The sequence below is a fragment of the Zosterops lateralis genome (assembly GCF_965231275.1).
Source record: "Zosterops lateralis genome assembly, chromosome: 26".
Classification (NCBI taxonomy): domain Eukaryota; kingdom Metazoa; phylum Chordata; class Aves; order Passeriformes; family Zosteropidae; genus Zosterops; species Zosterops lateralis.
This window is the reverse complement of record NC_139786.1, coordinates 2,494,890-2,518,868: the sequence shown is the minus strand read 5'-3', so window position 1 is coordinate 2,518,868 and position 23,979 is coordinate 2,494,890. Positions and strand designations below refer to the sequence as shown.

The 23,979-nt window shown below is 41.4% G+C and overlaps 1 protein-coding gene across 2 annotated transcripts; it reads left to right on the top strand.

Annotated features, from left to right (window-relative positions):
- On the top strand, positions 1–23,979 carry MAPK14 (mitogen-activated protein kinase 14). 2 transcript variants are annotated; one of them, XM_083878395.1, is made up of 12 exons: positions 1–365; positions 7,108–7,237; positions 9,397–9,455; positions 9,814–9,925; positions 10,455–10,484; positions 10,884–10,931; positions 11,379–11,493; positions 12,459–12,530; positions 19,704–19,783; positions 20,264–20,342; positions 20,622–20,795; positions 21,587–23,979. In XM_083878395.1, the coding sequence occupies exons 1-12, from the start codon at positions 250–252 to the stop codon at positions 21,652–21,654; spliced, it is 1,083 nt and encodes a 360-aa protein (XP_083734521.1). In that variant the 5' UTR covers positions 1–249; the 3' UTR covers positions 21,655–23,979. The 2 variants fall into 2 exon arrangements, with proteins under 2 accessions (XP_083734521.1, XP_083734520.1); XM_083878394.1 differs by lacking the exon at positions 19,704–19,783 and adding an exon at positions 17,622–17,701 and having other exon boundaries at positions 4–365.

Sequence of the window (23,979 nt, the reverse complement as noted above, 5' to 3'; positions counted from 1 at the left end):
GGAGGAGGGGAAGCCGCGGGGCGGAGCGTGAGGGGCCGGCGGCGGCTGCGGGGGCGTCGCTGCTGGGGGGCTGCCCCCGCCCGGAGCGCTGAGGGGAGGGAGCGAAAGAAGGAAGGAAGGAAGAAGTCGCTGCTCCTGCTGCTGCTGCAGGAGGAGGAGAAGGAGGTAGTGGCGGCGGCGGTGCTGTTGCAGCCGCGGGCAGAGCCTCCCCCTCCCGCCGGGCCGGGCGGGGCGGGCTCCGCAACCGAGATGTCTCAGGAGCGGCCCAAGTTCTACCGGCAGGAGCTGAACAAGACGGTGTGGGAGGTGCCCGAGCGCTACCAGAACCTCTCCCCGGTCGGCTCCGGGGCCTACGGCTCCGTCTGGTGAGTGCCGGGAGGGGACGGGGCTGTGCGGGGGAGGTCGCGTTAGGTCGCCGCCCCGGCCCGCGGCCCCTCTGCCCTGCAGGGACCCGCTGCGAGATCCGTGCAGGGTGTGAGCGGGGTTTGTCTGTCCCCCCCGGGTGTTTTTATCCCCCAGCTTTTCACCAACCTCCTGCAAGAGAGACATTTTTTTTTTCTTGCCCGGGTTTCCGCGCGGTGCTGCTGCCGGGAAGCCGCAGTCTCGTCTCTGGAATGCGTCGGGGATTGCACCACATGGCAGGTGGCTCTGAAACATTTTTGCAGGGGAAGATAATAATGTGTCGTTCCCGGCCTTCTCCCCCCACCGCCCCGAATGATCTCATAGGGACATATTTCAGTGTGATTTCTTTGCAGTCGGTAGGTGGGGAGTGCAAAGGGATGGAGTCTGCTAAGCTCCCCCATAGCTGGTTTTGCAGAGCTGAGGGCTTGGCAGCTCTTGTCCCAGATTCTTTCTGGACCCCAAGGATAGATTATATTTGAGGGAATTGTATTTTTATCTGGAACTTGTTGATAGGGAAGAAGTAGAGAGAATGCTGTGAGGGCCGCTTTTGTATCCCTGACTTGCTGTAGTGGATTTACAAGCACCGATGTTTTCCTGCCAATAATAGATGAACACAGGAAGGCTGGTTTTATTGCTGTAGAATTACTGCAGTATGTGCTCCCCGGGAGACTAAAGTCCTGATGTGAGACCTGCAGAAACACAGGGAGGTTGAAGAGATAATTTTCAATGCTTAGCTAATAGGAACAAACCGAGGCTACGTGTGTGAGGTACAATACGTCCTTAATTTGTAGCTTCTCTGCTGAAGTGCGGTGGATCATTACACATAAATGGAGCTGCATACTTTGCTTCTGCTTAAAGACAAGGTACTATTTGAATCAGTTTGCCTGGAGTCTTCAGCAGTCATTTAGTAAAGAGTTCACAGATTGCTGCCTCTTTTGCTTCTTCCACATGAGCATTCTGGTTTTTATTTTGTGTTCTTTGCTTCTGTCAAAGTGTGAGCAGAATTTTGAAACGCGGGTGCATAATTACAAAGCTGCTTTGCTGCTGTGTTCGAGCAGGCGTGCATATGTTTTTATTAAGGTAGAGTATGCAAATTTACATTATGGATATCGATTTTATTATAAGGAGGGATACACGCTGCGTTCTGCTGTTAAAGAAAATAAATTGCTTTGCATGTGCTACAGTTTTAATGAAATACTCAGCTGTTCTTAACCTGTTATAAAACTGTTGGTAAGCTGAGCTTAAATAGCGTGCATTTTTTAAAATGCTGTGATTGAAGTGTGCAGAGGCTTGCATTTCATAAAAGTACAGCAGGCAGGTCAATTTTGCAGCAAGAATAACCAGTATACTTGCTGAGGTGTGCTTTTGTTGGTTTTCCTTTCTTTTTTTTTTTAAATATAATTACAGAATGGTTTTGATTGGAAGGGAATAGACAGGTTTCTTCTGGTGAAAGAAGGATCTTGTTGACACAGCTGATAAATACCCCTGTAAGTGTCACAGAGTTATGCAACTCCTGAAATCTAATGGGAAGTTAATTTGCTCGGTGCCTTGTCCTTTGTATTTTAAGGTTGCTCCTACATCGTATATCCCACTCCTATTTTCTTTTCCTCCTCCCTGCAATCTCCACTGTGCATGTAACACTTGCAAAGTTTGTTTTCAACCAATAACTAGAGAGTTTGCATCATGAATTTCCTGTTTTGCTGTGTCAAAACTTTCAAAGATTGTGCAACTTTGTTCAGACCAAGTGAAACGATTTTGTATTGGAAGCAATTTCAGAGATGTGGCACAGAGTCTTTTTGCAGTCCATGTTAATGGCTTCCTGTATGTTCTTCTAAAAATAGTTTTCAGAAAAGATATAGTGATATGGAAAGTATGTCAGAATTGAAAAAATAAGAAAAAACCAAAAACGTTTGCATATTTATGGAAGTTTATTAAGCTACAAGTGGTGATATGTATTATTTAAGGTATTCCTGCAAGGACTTGTTCTGCTCTCTGTCCCTTTGGATTTTTTTTTTTTCTCTCCAGTAAAAAGCTACCTAGTTTCATTTGGGATAGTATATAGTGGTGTTTTAACAATCCCTAAAATGGTAAATACATTTTTATGTATGTTCACTGCATTAATACATTCAAATGTCATCAAATGCTCTGTTGTTTAAGTTGTCCAAATGAGCCATTTAAAAATGAGGAATCTCCAGAAAGTGGAGGGGAAAATGAATAAAAAAGAAATCATTAAGCTGCCAGATGAGTCACTTAGACTATGGAGCTGTTGTAGGCTGCTTTGAATGTGCTGTGAGCGTGGCTTGGAACTGCCTAATACACAGACCTGACTATTGAGGAGTCACCGGATGGAGGGAGAGGCAGCCTGAGACAAGTGCCTGGAGTGAGAGCAAATATTGCAGCCTTTTCTGAATGTGCAGTGTTGGAATAATGAGGTTCAAATGATTTTTTTTCAGGTATTTTTCAGCTCAAGTATTTTCCAAGATCCATTTTTAAAAAACTGCAAATGTTGGAGATACAAATAGGAATTCGGTTCCAAAAATCCACACGCATCTTCAGACTGATTCTTCCTAAATCACAATTGCTGTGGCATCTGTTGTATGAAATGCTGTTTCATTCATTTGTGCAACGTTTTGTGCATTTATACAACACAGTCTTTTGCATGTTTTTGTAACCAGGTCTGCATTGGAGGGGAAAAAAAGAGTTCCTGATAGTTGCATTTTGTAATATTTCACGTAAGGAGGGAGAGGGGCCTGGACAATACAACATGTTGCAGTGGGAAGTTGCCGAACAGAGATGGGATTGATTGGTGACTCACACTTTAGTTGGAGAATTGCTTCATTTCTTGCGTGTGCTGGAGGGAAGTCTCGACTCCTGGCATCAGTTCAGCCAGCTCTGAGCTAAGCAAAATGGTGTTTTCACAGTTTTTGCCATCAATTTCTAAAAGGCTGTGAAGTACATTTAGTGTACTCTTAGTTTACTTAGTCGTTACATATTTAGCAGCTGTTCTTTGTTGTATTGATGGCTTTGTAAAACAAGAGTCTTGGTTTAATTGCTTTGCAAGCTATCTGTGTTTGCCTTAATTAAAGGATTGAACAGCCAAGATTCTCTTCCTTAAAACCTTGCATAAGATTTTTTTTTTAGGGTGGGTTGGTTGGTTGTTTTTTGGGTTTTTTTAGGGGGTTTTTTTGGTAGACAGTAAGATGATATAACCCTCCAGAACCTGTGATTTCTTCCCATTTCAACCCACAGTTGCACTAACACTGAGTCTGAATTTCTTGGATACTGAGAATTCCCAGAGAAGCCTTACAGATCTAAGAAATTTTAAAGCATTAGGCTCCAGAGGAAATGAAATAGCCTAATAACCAAAATATCACCTTTGTAGAAATATATATTTTTTTCTAACCCCTTCTCAAAGCGTGCAAATGCCTCCGAATCCTGTGTGTGCTCGGAGAGACAGGTGCCTGCTCCTCCAGCTAGGTGTGGTAGATCTGTGAGGAGTGATAGGAACAGAACTGTAAAAGTGAGTGGGATGAAGCAGGCACACAGGAAGGATTGGCAGAAGATGTGTGAGGAAGGAAGGGGGAGTTGAGTAGGAGAAGGGCAGGCACAGAAAAGCTGTGAGCAGAGCTCTGAAAGTGCTGGAGAGGAGTTTGGACTGTAGGAAAACTTGGTATATTAAGAAGGGAAATAAATCAATGAGAGCACATCTATCCTATAGGGAGGTTTTTATTGCAGCTTTCTTAGCAGCAGGAGCTAATCTAGCACAGGAGAACGATATTTGCAACTTTTATAGTGTGTTGGGAGGGTGATGACTGAAGTGCAGGTACAGAAGTGACTGCAGTCAGTAATAAACTGTGTTTTTCTGTCTGATTAGGAGTCCATAAATTAACTTCAGAGGTAGCAGTAAGGAGATTTAGTTAGCTTGGGTATTTGCAGAGGCACTAGCAATGAGCAGCATATATTTAGCTAAACAGCCTTTGCACAAAAATTAACATTCTGGTTATCTAATATTTAAATAAATTACGCCCATACCTAACTTTATGCATACTTTAGTTCCTCAGACTGCTTCAAATGTTACTATCAGTGGATAGGTTCTCTAAAATAATTGTTTTCTTCTACCTCCTGTGTTCTGGATGCAATTCAGGTTAGATCAGAATGGTAATTTTAGCTCGCTTAGGGTGAGGTGGATGCAGGTCATTTGCCATAGCACAGTTCTATGTAAGAGGTGAAAAAAAGGGTGATAAATTCTAAATTCGTGCTGATCTCGTTTAAAGAGGGATTTAAAACTGTGGATCGTGCAATTTTTTTCCTAATTGGGCTTCTTTAGCTGAAATATGATCAGTGTAATGCAGCTGTTTTAAGTCTGTGATGAAAGGCAGCTTAGTGTTCTTTAAAATGTTCTCCAGCTGACAGCTGTTCTGTAGCTCTGCAGGAGCCATTAGCCAGTTATCAGAATTGGCAGAAAATTACTCAGCATGATTTTATCTCTGGGGAAATAGTCTTTGGGCCTCAAATATGACCAGACTTTGTGTTCTGACTTGGAAGTCTAGATTGTGAATGTGGAGTTGGATAGAATTTTCTTTTCCTGGGGTTGTGCATTGTGTCTGCAGTTCCCTCGGAGGTTGTACAGCTACTACAATAACACAGTGACTTGATGTGACCACGAAAAAATGTAATTTAAAAAGAAAAAAGTGAAATTGAATTTGATCTGAAGCCTGAAATAGCTTATCTTATGTCTGGTGGCTCTGAAATCTCAAAACCTTCAAAACCAGAAGATAAATTTGACTTTGAAGCTGTGGAGGTTTGAGATGCAGGGGATCCTCTTCTTCGCAAGATGAAAGAGTTGCTGGTGTTTGCTGCATTTTGCACCTGAAATGTTTGGAAACTGGTGAAGATCCATGACTAATTTATAACAACATGTGCTGAATTATGATGACAACTCTTATTTTTGCTCTAAGTCCTAGACAACACCTTATGTATCAGTAAAATGCTGGCGTGTAATTCTAGGCTGAACTGGGGACATTTATGTATTGCAAAATGGTGAATTTTACCTGAGGCTGAAAAAAAATTTGAATTCTAAATTTCATGAAGTGTTGCTTAAATATTGATTTTTTTTTTTTCCTCTAGTGATGTGTGAAAACTTGAAAATTTGAAATCAACATTAAAAAACGAGTCCTTGATGGCTCCTTTTGTCTGCCAGGCTGAGGTGTAAAGGATAAATTGCATGTGGAAGTAATTGCTAATGGATATTTTTTGAAGCTGTGTGATCCAGCTTGAGTAACTCAGCTCTGGCAGGTCGCTGCTCCTGTGACCTGGTGTCCTCCCGTGTGTTTTCCAGAGCTCTTTCCACTGTGTGGATGCCCTTTTTAGAAAGGGAGATGCTCTTCTTCCACTGTGCACAGAAGGTTTTTTCCATTCCCTGGGGGAAGGGTCACTGCTCACAGAAAGGTGCTGCTGTTGTGTTTTTTATTTCTCATAAACTTCACTTAGCAAATTCCTTAGAAACTGGGCAAATTTGAGATAAGGAGCCTTTTTGCAGGTTAATCCTTGGTGGTTGCTTTAAAAGTAAATGACAGCTGCATTTATTTCAAATAGCTCGTTTGGTGGGGTGGGTGTTGTGGTTTGCATATGCAATTGTGGGTTTATTTTAGGACTGCTCTTGTGATTGGTTTTGAGCTTTGTTAGTTAAGCTTTATATTTCACACTTTATAAATATGTAACATTCCTTTTTGCTTGATGTTTATCAAGAACTAGTTCATACTCACTTTTAAATGGAATCAGGAGTTCACCTGAATCATAAATACAGCAGGAAAATCAGCCAGTGTTGTCCTTGCATGCCTCTTTACATTCCATACTTTCCCCATATATTTTGTTTTGAGTCAAGTGTTGATTTCACATCCTCTTTTTTTTTCCTCCTCCTTCCTTTTGGGCAGACCAGAACTTTATAAGTTGCATAAGGAATTACTTAAAATATAATTTTACTGTACTCTATATAAGTGTGCATATATATATATATATATATATATATATATACTTACTGAGTAGGATTAAATAAATCCTCATGGACTCTTAAGAAAAAATACTATTTGTATGTACAAAGTTTGTGCTAAATGGACAAGGTTTGGTAATGTACAGCTTTGTATCATTTATTCACGAGCTCTTTTGTATAACAGAACTCCTGGTGATTGGATGGGATTTACCAAAGAAATTTAATTTCAGCTTCAGTTATGATTAACAACAGTCATAACTGATTTTATTAGGCACAACTCTTGGATTTTTGTGTAGATTTAAACCATGAAAGTGGTATTTTGAGCATAGCATTTTGTGATCAAGTGTGATGTTTAAAAGTATGTTTAGGAATAGTGATAGTATTTACAAGTACTCTTCTCTCCAGAGTTTTAGTGCATAATTATGTTTAAGAGCACTTCAGGCAGCAAACATTTATCTTTCCTTCTACAAGATTTCTCTTTACTGTGTGGACAAGGCTCATCTTTTAAACATTTTCTGCAGAAACCAACAGTTGTGTAAAAATGTGGGGATTTTGGGTGGCGTGCAGGTTATGAACCAGAATACCTAAAAATAATTTCCATTGGAGAAATGATATTGCCTGTAACTCAGTGTCTAGATAACTCTGTCTAGAATCAGTGTGGGTTTGATGCATTAATAAAAAGTTAATTAGAATGATTTGGCTGCTCTCTGTTGCAGTTCTGCCTTTGACACCAAGACTGGTTTGCGAGTGGCGGTGAAGAAACTGTCCCGGCCCTTCCAGTCCATCATCCACGCCAAGAGAACCTACCGGGAGCTGCGGCTGCTCAAGCACATGAAACATGAAAATGTGAGTGCAGGGACAGGTGTGAAATGCTTTTCTGAACTTGGACTAAGCATCCATCAGGTTTGCTTTGAAATACCTTGGTGCATTTTGAAATATCCTGGTGCAAAACCCTTTTTTTTCCCTAATGTAAATGCAAATCTTGCCACAGTCTGTGATATTAGAGCTGTAGAATATCATTCAGAGTAACAAAACCAACCCCCAAACCCCCCCACAATAACCAATTTTGTATTAAAAATATCTTAATATTTTCTAGAATAATCTCAAAATTAGTATTTAACAAATTTGGGAAACAGGTGGTGTCACTTATATTCTCCTGGTTACTTGTAGTGAACTGCAGTTTTTGTTATGTTAAGAATTTATTTAAAGAAGGAAAATCCCAAGTTTGTTTTCTGTTTGTCTACTGAAGGATTTTTTTTTAGTAATTTCTTTTTTGGCTTGCCTGTGTCAGAAAGTTATGAAGCAGACATTCATTAGATTCCTGTGGGTAAAATAGGGAGGAAAAAAGGGGTGGTGATGAAGAGGTAGAAATTAGATGGTTGTTGATATGAGCCATCCACTTAAATCACCAACAAGGAAACAAACCAGAATGTGGCAAATGTTATATTGAACTACTTTTTGATAAAGCTTCCATTTGGTATAGAAGACAGGATACTGGTCAGACAACTCTGTGTGTGACATTTACATGCCAACATATTTATACTGCGTGGTGTTTGGAGCAAATTCTGTGTGCAGTAGAGAAAAAATTCTCTCAGCTCTTGGTAATGTTGTCAGAACATCAAGAAAAAGGGAAGGCTCTTGATTTCTTTTGTCCCAACAAACTCTGGCTTGGCAGAAGGAAAAATACTCTTTGGACATGAGCTGAGCAAAGCCAGGATGGTTTACCCAGCACAAAAAGCCAAGCAGGCAGAGTCTGATTGTGAGGATCTCTTTGGTTGGTCTGTTCAGAGCTTGTGCTGTGGCAGGAATGGTGGTGTGGTTTCTGACCACTGCAGTCAGCAGCTGGTAGCCCATAAATCATCTTGATGTTTGTAGTGTGGCTCACATCCCTGGAACTCGTGTTGCATGTGTGTATTAGTGTCAGTAATTCTTCCTGTGTGATACCATTGTCTCAGCAGTAGAGGTAACTTCTGATCCTGCTTAATATCCACAGAAATATCAAATGCTGTGGGTTGGAAAGGTCCTTAAGATAATCCAGTTGTACCCCTTGCCATGGCAGGGATGCCTTCCACTGGCCCAGGTTGCTTCCAGTCCCATCCAGCCTGGCCTTGGACACTTCCAGGGGTGGGGCAGCCACAGTTCTCTGGGAATCCATTCCAGGCCCTCCCCACCCTTACAGGGGAGAATTTCTTCCTAATACCTGTTGTAAATCTGCCCTTTTTCAGTGGAAAGCCATTACCCCTTGTTCTATCATGACATGCCCTTGTAAAAAACCCCAGAAGTACTCAGCAGTTTCTTTCTAGACCTTTTCTCATACCTGAGATATTCTTCAAACAGGAAAGCTTTGATTTATGTATTGACACACAGAAAAAAAGCTAATAAGGTTAAGCAATGAAAATTAGTTTGTGGCTACAACTGCCTGAGATTCATTAATATTTTTTGATTGGCATTACACAGAGCCTATGTATCTTTAAGTGTAAGGAATAAAAGGAAGTTAAGTAATTTTTACAGATATATGTATGTAATCAGTTCATCATACCTTCATTTATCTGTGGGAAGTTCATCTTAGTTGTGATTTAAAAATCCTGCAGGTGCAGAGATGATCAGAGCTGGTTCAGACAGACATATTAGTGCTACTGTCTTTGACTATTCAGATCACAATTTAGAAAAAAAAAAATTGGTTTTATGTGGCACAGAACATACCAACAAATGTGGAAGGTGTGATGGTTTGAGGGGCTTGGACATAAGGTGTTTTTTTTATATCCTCTATCTAGTTCATGATGATTAGAGCAAGTAAATGGAGCTGCAGAGCTCTCACGTGTGTCTGCATCAGGTTTTCAAGTTCCAGGAGGCCTCTTTAGCTTGCATAAAACACAACACTGAACAGATGGAAATGAAACATCTACTGGAATAAATACTTCAGTACCACAAAGGATCTTAGTAACTGTATCATGCTATCCTATAAATATATTTCACAGCTTTTCTCTTTGTTGTTTTCTTTTTAGGTGATTGGCTTGTTGGACGTGTTCACCCCTGCCAAATCACTAGAAGAATTCAATGATGTGTAGGTAACTTCTCTGAAGATTGCAACAAACTGTCTTTGTGCCTCCCAGGTTATGACAGAAATATTTGTCTCTTTGTCTGCCATCCCTCACAAATAATCCTGAATTCCAGCACAAAGTTATAGTATATCCTAAGCTTTTGGACTTGTCAGAATTGTTCACTTGCTGTGGTTTTCTGCCCAGTGCTGTTGGGATCACTGGACTCATTTGCTGCATTATTTAAAGTGTCACGATCTGTGTTTCATTGAACAACGTGCTTTGGGACAGTCAGCTCTGCTACTGGAGATTTATAGGGAATTTTTATCCTAATCCTATTCAAGAGATTGCTTCATAGCCCCACGTGTTTGCTTTTGTTCACAGATACTTGGTGACACATCTCATGGGAGCAGACCTGAACAACATTGTGAAATGCCAGAAGCTCACTGATGACCACGTGCAGTTCCTCATTTACCAGATCCTTCGGGGCCTGAAGGTGAGTGTCCCTGTCCCCCCTGAATGGGGACAGCTCACAGTGAGGGGTGGCAGTTCCTGGTGAGTGTTACATCCTCAGAGATTCAGATCAGTGCATAGAGGAGCTTCTGTAACTTCCCTAAAGTATTGTAGAATAACATTTTATTGTTGTTCTTTCACTTCTGCCTCTCTGGAGCTCTGCATCAGTAAGGTTACCTGAAATTTTTATCTGTTCCTATGGGCAGAGTCAGCAAAATGATGAACTCTGATGCCCTCTGGTCTGCTGTGGCTGTGAATTTTCCATTTCTTCAGTTTTGTTTACTTGTGTTGTTCCACTGGTGTGGCAGCACTCCTGGGTGTTCCTGAGGAGAGGGAAACTGGAACACCCACCTGGTGGAACCCACAGACACATTGCTGCTGGTTCCTTCTGCAGACAGACTGGAGCATCTGAATTGTGTGGGCTGGGCTGGGGTAGGGCAGTATTTTCTAGGGAAGAGATGAGGAGGTGGCTGCTTGGTCTGTTACATAAATTTTGTCATCTTATTTTACAGTACATCCATTCAGCTGACATAATACACAGGGTGAGTATTCATTCTAAGATTGTTTTTTGTAGTGAAACAATATCTTTTAAAAATGAAGCACAGACTTTTACAATGTAGCACCAAGAGAAAATTTTCTGAGAATTATTTTGGTTAAGTAGTAAAAAGATTGAACAGGGGAAGTGGTTGTCAAGATCCATAATTTTCCTTTGTGAATTAGCTTTTCTATTAATTATAAATATGCAGCACCTTTATGCATTTTTGGTTATATGTGACACCTCTGAGAACCACAGGAGAGATTTCTGACTCTGTGATAAAATAATTTATCCAAAGTTAGTATTTGCACTCAGTTAGAACCTATATTTTTATCTCCATTTACAGTTTTATCTACTTTGGAAGCAACACATATTCCACTATTAATGCTGATGTTTATTTTTTTAGGATTTAAAACCTAGTAACCTAGCTGTTAATGAAGACTGTGAGCTAAAGGTAATGTAATTTAAAAATCTGATTTGTTTGACTGAGATTTGAGTGAGTGCCATGTGGATGTCCCTTGCAACTTAAGTGTCAAAACAATTCCTTTTGAAAATACTTTCGTAGAAAAGTAATAATAATGTGCTTCTCAGCTGTAGAGTTGAAAGGATGTGGTTTTTTAATCTGGTCCTGTGTTTTTAGTGAATCATCATGAAAGTGCAGAGTTAACAGCTTTAGTTTGTGTTTACTTGTTTTGGAGACAAGATACCCCAGACAGAATTCTGGTTGTCGAGTCCTACGCTGTTCTAGCCTAGTGTCTTTTCACAGGTTGTGAAATTTGGTTTCATAATCTGTTTTTGCAGCTCTCCCACCACTCCTGTCCCCAGTGCAGTGATTGCCTGGTTGTTTGTGCAGGGTATTTTGCAGCGTTGCCCTGCAGTGGTTGGTGTTTTGTGTTTGCAGATCCTGGATTTCGGGCTGGCCCGGCACACGGACGATGAGATGACGGGGTACGTGGCCACCCGGTGGTACAGGGCTCCTGAGATCATGCTGAACTGGATGCACTACAACCAGACAGGTAATGCCTTTAGCCAGCACAAGAATTCTCTGTTTTGTCAAGTTTCTGAATTGAGAAAGAAAAAAAATAAAAAAGAGAGACTGTCCTTGCAAATGCTCCCCCTTCATTTGGTTGCATAAGTTGCCACTCTTGGTAGTTGTGCTTCGGAGTTGATGTTTGAACCACAGGTAGACGTTAAGAATCATTGTGATAGCATTCACCAGGCTTCTTTAAATTTGAACCTTTGAAACTGCAATCAGCAAAATACTGTCAGCACTTATCCCTGGCTTTTCCTAGCAGAGTGATTTTTAAAATAAGTGACTGCAATGTGTCTGGTTGAGGAGAATGTCTGGAGCTGTAGTGTGAAGAAATGATAAAAAGTGGATAAATCTCCCATCCTTTCCTCTCCTGTTAGCCACTTCTTCACAGATCTATCTTCCTCACAGTTTCCAGTGTCTTCTCTCCAGCAATACTTGCAGATCAGGTGCAGAGAAGAAAATCAAAGTCTGAGAATAGTTCTTGTACAGGAGAGCACCACAAAAAATGATGTGCTACCCCAATTTCATAGAACATCAGTACTTTATGGGTTTTTTTTTTCCCCTATTGCACATGTCTGGGCTTGTCTTGTATCATCAGTGCAATAGCTGGTGTTAGTTTGGGTAGCATTTATGTAAGGCCACATACAAATCCATTCCTCAGAGTCCTCTTGGACAGGTTTCTTCCTCTTTGATGGTTTAGATTCCTCCCAGGATCTTTGGTGTGCAGGTCACGTTATAGTCTGGAAGGAAGAATTGCCTGATCTTGGATTCTGTTATTTGTATAGATTTAGATGACACAAAACAGTATCAGCTTGCAATGTATTTCAGATTGCTTCAGTGCCATGAGGCTGTTTAAGGATGGAGTTGTTTGCACTGGTTGGATGGGATGGTTCTGCTCAGACTGGGGTTTTATGCATCATGTTTTGTTTTCTGTTTTATTTTGTTCAGTTGATATTTGGTCAGTGGGATGCATTATGGCTGAACTGTTGACTGGAAGAACATTGTTCCCTGGAACAGACCGTATCCTTTAAAAGTTATTTCTTTTTTGAAATTGAAATTAGATCTTCATTTTCACATAATTGACAAATAAAATAAGTTCTGGGTTTAGTTATGGACTTTTGTTTGGTTTTAAATTAATGGCTTCTTTTACTCACAGTACAAGGAGGTGAGTTTTTGATTTTGCTGCACATCTGTTCCTCTTTATTGTCTGTTGTCATCACTAGATTTACATACTGTTTGTTTCTGTTACTTTCCTTTAAGTTTATTTGAATTTATTAGTTGAGTTTCTAGCTAACACTTGCATGGATGTCTGCCAAGAATCCTCTCATGCTTCAGGTTTCTTGCAAATGTGATTTTCTTCTGGCCTCTCTTCTTTTTATCCTGGAGGTATCCTGGCTGTGAAAGCAGTGGGTTTGCAGATTCTTTAGTGCCAAAGTTCTCGTTAAAATTGCTCAGAAATGTTTAGGTTCCATTTCCATACCTGACTGTAAACAGACTCTGAACCTTCTTTCACAGTGTACTTGTACTGATGTGAAAAATCAACCTTGAATAAGATCTTTCCAAAATGGTTGGAATTGATGAAAAGAAAGCTGGTGTTGGAATTGCTGATTTCTGTTTAATTTACCTTCAGAAAGCATCTGGGTTCCAAAACTCCTCCTGAGGAGAAGCTTTCACAGTGTCACCTCCCTTTTCAGTGTGCTTTAATTTTTTCCTCTCCTCTCTTTCTCCTTGACTCCATCACACAATTTCTCTCTAAATTTTTTGAATTTGTTGCACTGTACCGTGTAGTCATCTCTGCTGTATTTCTCTCCTGTCAGAGACAGAAACTGAATTAAATAAAAGCTGGTATATTTTTAACTGTTGATTCAGCATGTGTAGGTTGGTTTGGACAGATTTTTTTTTTTTTCTTTAAGAAAAACTAAGATACCAAGAATTGTTCATTCAAACAAAGCAAAAGCCTTTAAGCTGTTGCCATTATTTGACCCTAGCAACAGTGACACTTCAGATTTTAAAGAACTTGATGCTTGCAACAAAAATATTTGTAATAGGATTTGCAATGTGTAAGAAATGCTGCATGATTTTGATTTATTTTGTGATTTTTATGGATTAAAAAATGGTGATTCTTCCAAGTCTGAGAAATCTTTTCTCCAGCTCTGTTCTTAGCTGTAAATTAAAGCCACTGACATCTGCAATGCTAAATGAACTTTACTTCTAGGATCTAATTTGTTTGCTTTATCATAATAAGGTACTTCACTAATTTATGTCTCCTGGCAGATGCTTGTAATGATTTACTTTAAATGCTTAATTTCTTTTGCAAATGGCAGTAATGCTTTTTAATTAAATGCTCTTTCTGTTCTGAGTTGCTTACATTTGAGAAAAACAGAGTCAATCCTTTCCTATCTTAGACAAAACTTTGTAGTACTGTATTTCTTCCAGTCCTTCTGTGTGATTCCTCACTTTATTGTGCTTTTTGATCATGAGGTTTTAACTAAAAGGGGAGCAGGATTGGTTTTGGGTGTTGTTTGTGAATGGAACATTTACCCAAGGGCAGGAGGGGACCCAGGCTGGCAGCTTTCACTCCAGTTTTCTGACATCTGAAGACAACAAGCAGAATTAAGATAACAGTCAGTTCTTCCTGTCTTTGAAAACTTTATATTTGCATTATTTTAGGAGAGAGTTGAAAGGGTTTTCCAGGTTTAGACCCTGTTAGGTAGTTCTGGGCTCTTAATAATTTCATTGTACCCACAGATTTGCAGAGGCTCTTGTTCCTCCTGTAGTGTCACTGTACAATTGCTGACTTACTGACTCTGGAATTAATATTGACATGAATAATTCAAGGTATGTTTGCCTTGTGTCCAATAGCCAAGGATGTGGTCAATCCAAATCCACTGCAGTTCTAGAAAATTCCCTGTGCAGTTGGAGCCAATGTGACCTTGTGTTGCTGGAAACTGCTCCTGTTTGACAACTGAAAATTTGAAGTAGTTCTTGCTTTTTTTGTCACAAGATGTAAATTTTCTTGACTGTGTGGCCTGACATTTTCAAAATTAGAGTGACAGAATATGTAGTGGCTTCTCAGACTGATCATCCCCCTGTTCAGATGGTTCTCTTGTTTGAAGTGTTGGTCCCTTTCACCATAAAGGATTTGGCAGAAATGCTGTGATGTTATTTACAGTCCATCACATTTTTTTGTACAGCCCAGGGATGCACCTGTTCAGTACAGGTAAGCTGGAAGTCCATTTCATCAGGTAAGTAATGAAGTTGGACTCTGAATTGATGATCTTCAATGCTTCTTATGCCTCTGATAAATGAATGTTGAATTTAAACTTCTGAATCTGTAGAGATTCTAAACGCAGCTATCACTGACTAAAAGCAAGAATTGAGATACTCTTAGAAAAACGCCCTGTGGTTAATTTGGGCTTAGCTCTGCAGGATTGCTGAAATATTTCTAATTTACTACTGAATGGAAGGTAATTGAATTATTCCTGTTGTAATCTATGCATAGAAGCATTTGGATGAAAGATGGATTTCTGATACTGATAAAATCTCTGCCAGGAGGTGGAGGAGGGGATCAAGATTGTGGTAAAGAAGTCAGAGAGCAAAAAAATGAGGTGATGAAAATCAGAGTCCTTCAGGCACTGGACTCTGATCCTTGTGGGCCCCTTCCAACTCAACATATTCTGTGCATGGGAGGCTCAGCTGTGGCTTTTTTGTTGGTATTGTTGTGTCTGTCTGATGCCAAGATCAGTTTCTGTTAAACACATATATTAAATTTTTACAGCTCTTGTAATGTGAATGATTCCTGCAAGTAGGAAAGTTGCCTTTGTTTGAATATTTGACTTGTACAAAATCATATAAAGTAAAAATAAGAATATCTAGATTTTTCTTGTACTCCTTTAGCTTTTTCTGTATGTTTTAAGTTGACTGTGTTCCCTTAAACTCAGGAGAGTGTTTTTATTACTACTTTTATTCAGTATTTTGAAACTTCCATGTTAACTAACCAGTCTGAAATTACATATTCTTCTGATACACCTTGTTCTTGCTTGTGGTGGCAGCTAAAACAACTTGGAACTTTGCTTTGCCTGGAGAAGCTCTTACAATCTTGTGAGATTTGCTGCTGGTGGTGATAGCAGGTTATTTTCTGAATTTTAGAATCCCTCATCAGTCCTTGGGAGTACCTTGAAGATGGCACTTGGGGTTTGCATGCTGTGCTTTCCTTCTCCATGGACATGTGGTCTTTTTCTTCTGCTTTGTATTTACTAAATCTCTTTCCTGTCTTTAATTGCTCGTGGCTCATTTCTCTGGGATGTGATGGGCCCTGTAGTTAAAGAAGTTCAGCAGATTGTATATGGCAGGCCTAAAAACAGAAGCAGAGTTGAGTTTTGACAGTGCCAGTTCCATATTCTGTGTTTTTTCTTGTTTATCTGAGAAGTATCTTCCTTCCACTAGCAAACAGGGCAGCAATATTGTTGGCACACCAGTGCACAGGCTTTTAAATGCCTTTAAATTACTTAAATATTTAAACTGAGCTGCGGCATCTTAGCTCTCTAAAATTTGCACTTCAACTGCTGCTTGCACAAGAATAAGTGAAAGAAGTAAAAGACTGTTTTAAATAGCTCTGAAGAAAATCTGATTTAAATGAGGCAGCTGTGGTTAGTAGGGTGCCCTTTGCTAATTCTCCTACAGCAGTGGAAATTCTGATCTGATTTTGAGCATTGACTGTTCAGAGTTAACAATTCAGCTGTGCTAAATCCAGCTACATATTGGGTTTACTCTTAGATTTTAAGTGTTTTGAGTAGCTAGAAGTTTTCCAGGTAACTTTACAAGTGAAAAATTAATTCAGCTGTTCTGAGAAAGGGCTCATTCCAGGGTTCTTAATTAATTTGATATATAAAACTTTAGACCAAAGTTTACCTCACAAGATAAAGGTTTTAGCAAAGCATTGGTGATTTCCTTCATACAGAGCTTGCCAGTATTACAGGAACTCTGAGTTGTTTTCTAGGGGTTTTTTTTTTAACTGGTGGCAGTCTTTGAAATTCTTGTAGTACACAAATTAAAAGATACTCTGAGAAGGAACTGCAGCTGTATCTTCAATCATCAGGAAGGCACTGATCGTAGAAAACAAGATTGTCTAAAAAAAATCATGTAACTACTTTGGTATCATTTTAAAGGCAAATATAAGCATTACAGACAGTCTGAAATCCCTGTGGAGGATAATTCAGGGAAGGAGAGAGATTATGCATTGATGGTTTTAAAAAGGATACTTTGTGTCTCCTTAGTGTCTTGAGATTTAAACATAAAACAGCATCTTTGATGGACTTTTTCCCCCCCCTCAGTTGTGTGTTTTGTCACCTAGGCCTTGTTAACATAGGGGACAGCTCAGGCTGACCTGTGGCCTGAGGGAAGTTCTATTCCTGGTAAAACATTCTTTCCACAGAGATGTGTTCAACCTGAGCCCCTGTTGTGTTTCTCCCTGCTGCTCCAGCAGATCTGGAGGGCAGGAGGGATGTTCAATGCTTTGATCCCCTTGCCCTGGTGGTCCCCAGGGGGTGCCAGGGCAGGACCCTGTGCTCAGCTGCCCTGGCCATGGGCACATCCTGCCCATGGTGAAGTGATGTTGCAGGGTACAAGGAGGGTCCAATCATTTCCTTCCCAGCTTTAAAAGTGGCTGAATGAGCTTGGAAGGTGTTCACAAAAAGCCTTGATTTTCTTTTTAATATGAGTGCCTACCCTTTCCAGCCTTCTGCTTTACTTCAGCTGTCACTAATCTAACCTAATCCTGCTAACTGCAGCTTGGTGTGGGGCCTGAGGGGTGAAGGGAGCATGGAAATTCATCCTTTGCCAGTGGGGCAAAAGATTTCTGCTCCCAAATAGTTCAGGATGCAGTGCCCAATTCAATGCATGTGGGGTATCTGTAGACAAGATGTTTAACCTGTCTGATACAGACAGAGCTCAGTTATATTCAGCTGTAAACAAGAAGAATGAACATGGTTTGCCTAAAACAGCTTTTCAGTCAAGGCCTTGGCAGGAATTAATTTTCAACATTAATAGGGTGATGTGTTGCACTTTTCATTTTGATTTCTCCCAGCATTTTCCTTTATGGTCCATCATTAGATATTGATCAGTTGAAGCTCATTTTGAGACTCGTTGGAACCCCAGGGCCTGAGCTTTTGAAGAAAATCTCCTCAGAGTCTGTGAGTTTACACTTTGATTGTAATATCTGCCCTTAAAGAAGTCCCGAGTTTGTGTGTTGTTCTCCTGTAGTCTATCTGTAGAATGTGTTGGGATTTATTTTCTGTTATTTTTCTTCCTTTGTAATTCTTTGCTCCTTGGATGGCTTTAAGTTCTTATGCTTTGTGTATCTGATCTTTATTCCTCTTACCTCTGCCCATGGTATGATTTCATCCTTTCATATTCTCATTTTACTGCTTCGTGACTTTTCTCTCAGTTTGTGGGTTTATGCTTTGTGATCTATTGTATCATCAGGTGTTATTGGGGAGGTATTTTTCACAGCTAGGAGCTTGAGGCTTGTCTCAGTTATTATTTCTCCAGATTGCATACCCAGGGATCTTTCTAAATAGGAGCAGGTGTGTTATCCTCTAAACACACAGAGTCCCTTCTGTAGTGTGATTAACTTCTGAAATGCTGCTGCCATATCTTTGGTTTTGTAGCAGAAAATGCCTTTTAGGTGCCTTTCTGTAGCAGCTGTTCCAGGGCACACAGCAGAGTCTGCTCTGCTCTTGTGCTGTGTGGGATGTTGCTGTATGGGGCCCTTTTATTTACCAGGGAGCAGCAAAAAGGCTTCCTGCAGTCCACTTTGGGAGGGTGACCTCTATTTGCAGCCACTTGCTGTGCTGTAGTAACCTTGAATTGTGAATTTGTGCAAAGACAGGGTGAAATGGCCTTTAATTCTACCTGTTCCTGGAGGTGGAGTGAATAAATCAGAGCCAGGGATTAGCAGGTGAATGCACAGTGAGGTCACTGCTGTTTGTGAGGTGCAGCAGAGGATCAGAGCTGTGGAAAGTGGTGAGAAGATTATGTTGTGCTGCAGCTTAATGTTCTTGTAACAGTGACTGTAAATACAAATGTGAGATTAAACTTGAGTAACACCTGCTGAAGGGAGGTGCAGTGCAAATTGGGATAAATTAGTCCACTTGCTGAATATCCCACCAGTGTAAAAAGCCCCGGGATGTTCCACCTTTGGAGAGATTAGAGCTGAATTACCCAGATGAATTTGGTTGCCCTGTGAACTGACCTTAAGGCTACTCTGGTATTTGAAGTACAAGGGATTAGCAAGAGACATAAGATGGAAGGTTGACTAAATTAAGCAGAAGATTAATTTGTGTGTCTAAGTTGAAGTGGGTCTTTTTTTAAACATTATTGCACAATAAAAATAATAATTGCTTTTATCCGGGTCTGAAACAAGTCTGTTTAAAAAAAACAAGCAGTAAAATACTGTTTCTACTCTTTTTCCGTTGTATGAGGGAAGCAAAACTCCTAAGTGTTTGATGGTTTTGCGTGTGTCACTATAACAAATTCTGGTTTTCTGCTGCATTACTTTACTTACTCTTACTTTCCCTGTTCACTGATACCTGCTAACTCTGTTTTATGCATTGCTAACGTTTTGCTAATTTTGCATTTAATGCCTTCTGTCACCCAGCCCACTCAAAGGGCACTCAAAGCTGTTCAGAAGGTGTCAGTTGTGAGCCAGTTTCACTTTGCACCACAAGAAACTTAAACACTTTCTATGCAGCAAGAAAAAAAAAAAAAAAAAAGCTGGTAACCAGTGCAGATGGTACAGTGTTTGATTTTTGTTCATTTTCCTGAAGCTGTGTATAGCTGGACAGCACAGGGAAAATATAGTGGAGTAGCCTCAGCCAAAGGAAACGTCTACTCTGATGGCTTAAAACTGCTGGGAAATGTGAACACAACCTTGTTGGAGTGTAACGCTACTTCCACTGGCCAGAAATACTTTCTGTACTGGCAGTTACCAGCTGAGCAGTGATTCTCCATTGCTTTAAGTGTTCACTCGTGTAATTGCTGAACGTTTCACGGGTAGTCGACAAAAATTAGTGGAGCCTGCCTGTATGGCTTTTGCCTTGTGGTTTGCAGAAGAGATGCTTTTGTATGCGACTGTTTTCTGTTTGAAATGGTTTTTGCACTGTGTTTAACAAAGCCCTTGACGAGGCACTTAAGATATTAACCAGCTTCAGCAGATCATGCGTCTGACGGGAACGCCCCCTGCATATCTCATTAACAGGATGCCCAGCCACGAGGTGAGATCTGAGCAGAGGAAGGGGGTCTGCAGGGCAGGGCTTCACTCCGTGTGAATTCAGTGCTTGCATGTGGCATGGGGTGGGCAATTAACTACCTGCTCTTCTGCAAGATTTTTGTACTAAATGAAGATGTGAGGTTTGGACAGTGCGTGTTCAACCACAGATGTGTGAGACTCATGGCTGTGAGTTGGTTTTGCTTTGTGTGCTGTGTGGCTGCACCCAGCCCTGCTGGGACACCAAGGACTCAGCTCCTCCTGCACCTCTCTGCTTTCCAGTCTTACTTCACCACAAGTAATGTCAGCTCTTCCTCTGCTGTCTTGAGTGCCTTAGCTGGGACAGGATAATGCTGATGTGCTTAGTAAGTGTCAGAGTAAGCAAGGAGACAGACCATAATAACCAGTGCTTCAGGATGGTTGAAAAGTACTTGGTCTTGCTGGCTGGATATTGTCTGATACTTCAACAGAGCATTTGTTTCCACAGGCAAGAAACTACATCCAGTCTTTGTCTTACATGCCAAAAATGAACTTTGAAAACGTGTTTATTGGTGCCAATCCCCTGGGTAAGACCTGTTTATTACATTTTCCTGAAACTGAAGCTAGCATGTCCTGGGACACAGAGATTCCCAAAGCTTTGCTCTGGCTGCAGGAGTAGTGCAGAACAGGGTTATGTTTATGAAGGATGTGTGGGCCAAGGGTGTAAGAGGAAGAAAATGGTGGACAGTGGGTGGGTCCTGAGAGACTTCAGGTTCCTCATCTGTGTTGAGCTTTTAGGAGCTTCAATTTCAGAGTAGAGTCAGACAGCTCATGTGAGAAATCCGCTGTGCCTGGTGCTGTTGCAGCCGTGGACTTGCTGGAGAAGATGCTGGTCCTGGACACGGACAAGCGCATCACGGCCGCCGAGGCGCTGGCCCACGCCTACTTCGCCCAGTACCACGACCCCGATGATGAACCCGTGGCAGACCCCTATGACCAGTCCTTTGAAAGCAGAGAACTTGAGATTGAAGAATGGAAAAGTGAGTCTGGGGGAGGGGAGCGAGAGACAATCAGCTTCCCTTGTGAGTGTAGAATTGTGGAGTATCCTGAGTTGGAAGGGAGCCACAGGGATCATGGAATCCAACTCCTGGCCCTGCACAGGTGTCCTGCATAGCCCCAGAATCTCACCCTGTGCATCCCTGAGAGCATTGTTCAAGATCTCCTGGAGCTCTGGGAGCCTTGGGGCTATGCCTCTTCCCTGGGGAGCCTGAGCAGTGCCCAGCACCCTCTGGGGGAAGAACCTTTCCCTGATATCCCAGGCTGACCCTCCTGACACAGCTCCAGCCCTTCCCTGGGTCCTGTCCCTGTCACAGAGAGCAGAGATTGGAGCTGCCCCTCTCAGACCTTGATGAGTCCCCTCAGTCTTCTCCTCTCCATCCCATGAGCTGAGGTTCAACTCAGACATGGTTAGAGGCACAGAAAAAAGCGATAAAAACGTGGGCATCCTGTTGATCCTGTTACACCAAGTGAATCTACCACATGCTGTGTGCATATTTAACACAGTCCCTGGTAACTAATTACTACTAGGAGCACACCAGCATATCTTTGTTTTCAAACTTACATCTCCTCAATGTTCTGGAAGTATCTTTTGTTGTGTATGTTGTTCTCTGAGAGCAGAGTAACCATTCTTTTTTTGTCTTAATTAAACAATTATTTTTGTTTAATGTAGTGTTAGAACATTTGAGATTGCTGCAGGTTTTCTTGCATGAAGGTGTATCTGGCAGTGTTATCATAGTCCTGCTGCTAAGTTTCTGTCCCACTTCTCCCCCAGGCCTGACTTATGATGAAGTAATCAGCTTTGTGCCACCCCTGCTTGACCAAGAGGAGATGGAGTCCTGAGAAACTGCTCTCTTCTGTTCATCCCACTTCACTGTGAAGGGAAGGCCTTTTCATAGGGACTCTCCAATTATCGTTCAAGTGCCTCATCACAACAATATTCTCCTTAGTGGAGGGGTTTTGTGTGTGTTGAACTGGGGAGGGAGGGGGGAGGGAAGGAAGCTGAGTCTATGTAAACATGCTGCATGCTCTTGTATTCTGTGTACAGCCTGGGGCAAGCCTCTGGAGACCTGTTCTGACTGCACTTAGTTCTTCCAGAGTTAACAGTGCACCACCAGTCTGCACTGCTGAGGTGAGGTGGGGAAGGTGACAGTTAAAGGTTTGGTTGCAATCATTGCCATTTATCAATTCTCCTACAACTGAGTAACCTCAAAAAGAATGAAAGTTGGTTTATAGGCCTAGAGAGTCCTCTGTTTTGTTCAGGACTGAAGGTGGGGTTGAGAGATGTCCACGTTCAATGCCAGGTGTCTGATTTACACCCAGATCTTCCTGGTACAGCAGAGTGTAGAGGCCTTCCAGTGTCTGATTCTTGGAACACAAAAAGATGTTGTTTGAAACTGTAAATATATGTTTGTGCCTTAAATGAATGGGGAGAGAGGGAAAAGGAAGTCTGGAGTGGAAATCTGACCCACTGTTCTTGAGGGTGAAGGCTCCCAGGTAGCCAGGCATGAACTCAATGTAATTGGGAAGTAACTTTGAGGCAACAACTTCAACCCCTGGATTGGGTATTCCTGTGTTTTTCTCTTTTCCTCTTGTTCTGAGGCTTCTCAGCATTATCTCCCAGGAGCCAGAGGTTGGGGAAGATCCTTGCTAGCCACACGTTTGTGTATTCTGTTCCTTACAAGGTGGTGTGTTTTTGCATGTTGTAGCTGTATGTGCATGTAGAGCTGCTTGATTTTTGTCCTTACTTTTTGGGGATGGCACTGGGGGCAGTTCAATTGTCAGTGAAATGTTTACTGAGTTACCTCAGGCAGTGCCATAAAATCACAGCACCCTTCCTCCTGTGCTGCAGCTCCTTGTGAAATACCTGCCATCCTAGAGGCTTCAACGAGGGAAGGATGTCATGTCCAACAACAGAGAAACATGCACCTTTTTCTTTGTTCTGACCTTCTCCCTGCAGAGAGAAGAGCTTGGGCTGAAAGGTTTCTTGTGAGATCAAGTGTAAAAAATGTTCTGTAAAGAAACGACTATAGTATCTTGTGCCAGAACTTAAGTTATTTCCTGAAAAGATTTTTTTTTTAGAAGTATTGGAATCCAAAGCAAAGAAATAAGCATGCATAAACACACAATCACCCTTTCACTGTCTATATCTATAAATACAAATATTTATATACATAAATCTAACATTTGCTAGAAGGTTTTTTTTTATCCTCTCACATAAGAGCTTCTTGGCTATTTCTTAGCAGGTTTATCTCTGCCCGAGGAAACATGAGAAGGGAGTATGTTTGAATACAAACATGGTTCAAATATTTTGTATTTTCCAGGACTCTGCATGAGTGAAGTGCCCAGAGTTAGAGACTGGCAGGAGGGAGGTTTCTCAGCATGTTTGTGTGCTCCTTCTGTAGCTGGGGAGCTCAGGAGCCCAATTTTAGGGCTTCTGGAGGAAACAGTTTTAGACTTTTAATTTGTTGCAGGCATCCTGTGTGGGCAACGTACCCGTGTATGTGAGGAGAAAGGCTTTTGCAGTATTTTGTATTCTTGTTACCTGTGGGGCAGAGTGTTTTTGTAGTGTTTTTTGCCCCATGTTTGAAGAGGCAGCACAAAGGGATGGGATGTGGACAAAGCCATTGATTCTTCCCAGGCTACTTCCCAGCGATCTCTTCAGGCCAAATGTTCTTAATAAAGGTCTGGGCTGAGATGAAGAGAGCAGCTCTGTTGTGCTCCAGGATAAAACTCTCCACAGCCCAACAAAACCAAGACAAAAACCCTCCCTTTTCTGCTGGGCCAGCAGTCTGGGTAGTCAAAGGAAAATGTAGATAGACTATGTAAACCTACAGCAAGATTATTTTTATCAGCCATTTTATGTGTAGATGCTACAGTGTGATTTCATGCGGAAATATTGCTAAAGATTTTTAAAAAAAACTCTCGGTGTTGTGTGTGTGGGTGTGTCTGTGTGTGTGAGTGGGAATGGTTCATTGGAGTCTGTCCTCTGAGGAGCCCCTGGGGCACAAACTCCCTGCTCCCAGCTGCCTGGGCAGGAGGCTGCACCCAAAAGCAGAGATCTGCTATTTTGTTTCTATCCATGGATTTTGCTGTAATTGGTTATGCCAGATAAGATGTCACAATACCACTGGTTAAAAATAAAATCTATTTTTCAGATTTACTGCA

What these genes read in the sequence shown, in the direction of transcription:
- MAPK14 (XM_083878395.1), top strand. Translation starts at nt 250, where the DNA reads ATGTCTCAGGAGCGGCCCAAGTTCTACCGGCAGGAGCTGAACAAGACG. An exon ending in AGCACATGAAACATGAAAAT is followed by an intron (nt 7,238 to 9,396) that starts GTGAGTGCAGGG and finishes TTTTCTTTTTAG; the next exon opens with GTGATTGGCTTGTTGGACGT. An exon ending in TGAGATTGAAGAATGGAAAA is followed by an intron (nt 20,796 to 21,586) that starts GTGAGTCTGGGG and finishes CTTCTCCCCCAG; the next exon opens with GCCTGACTTATGATGAAGTA.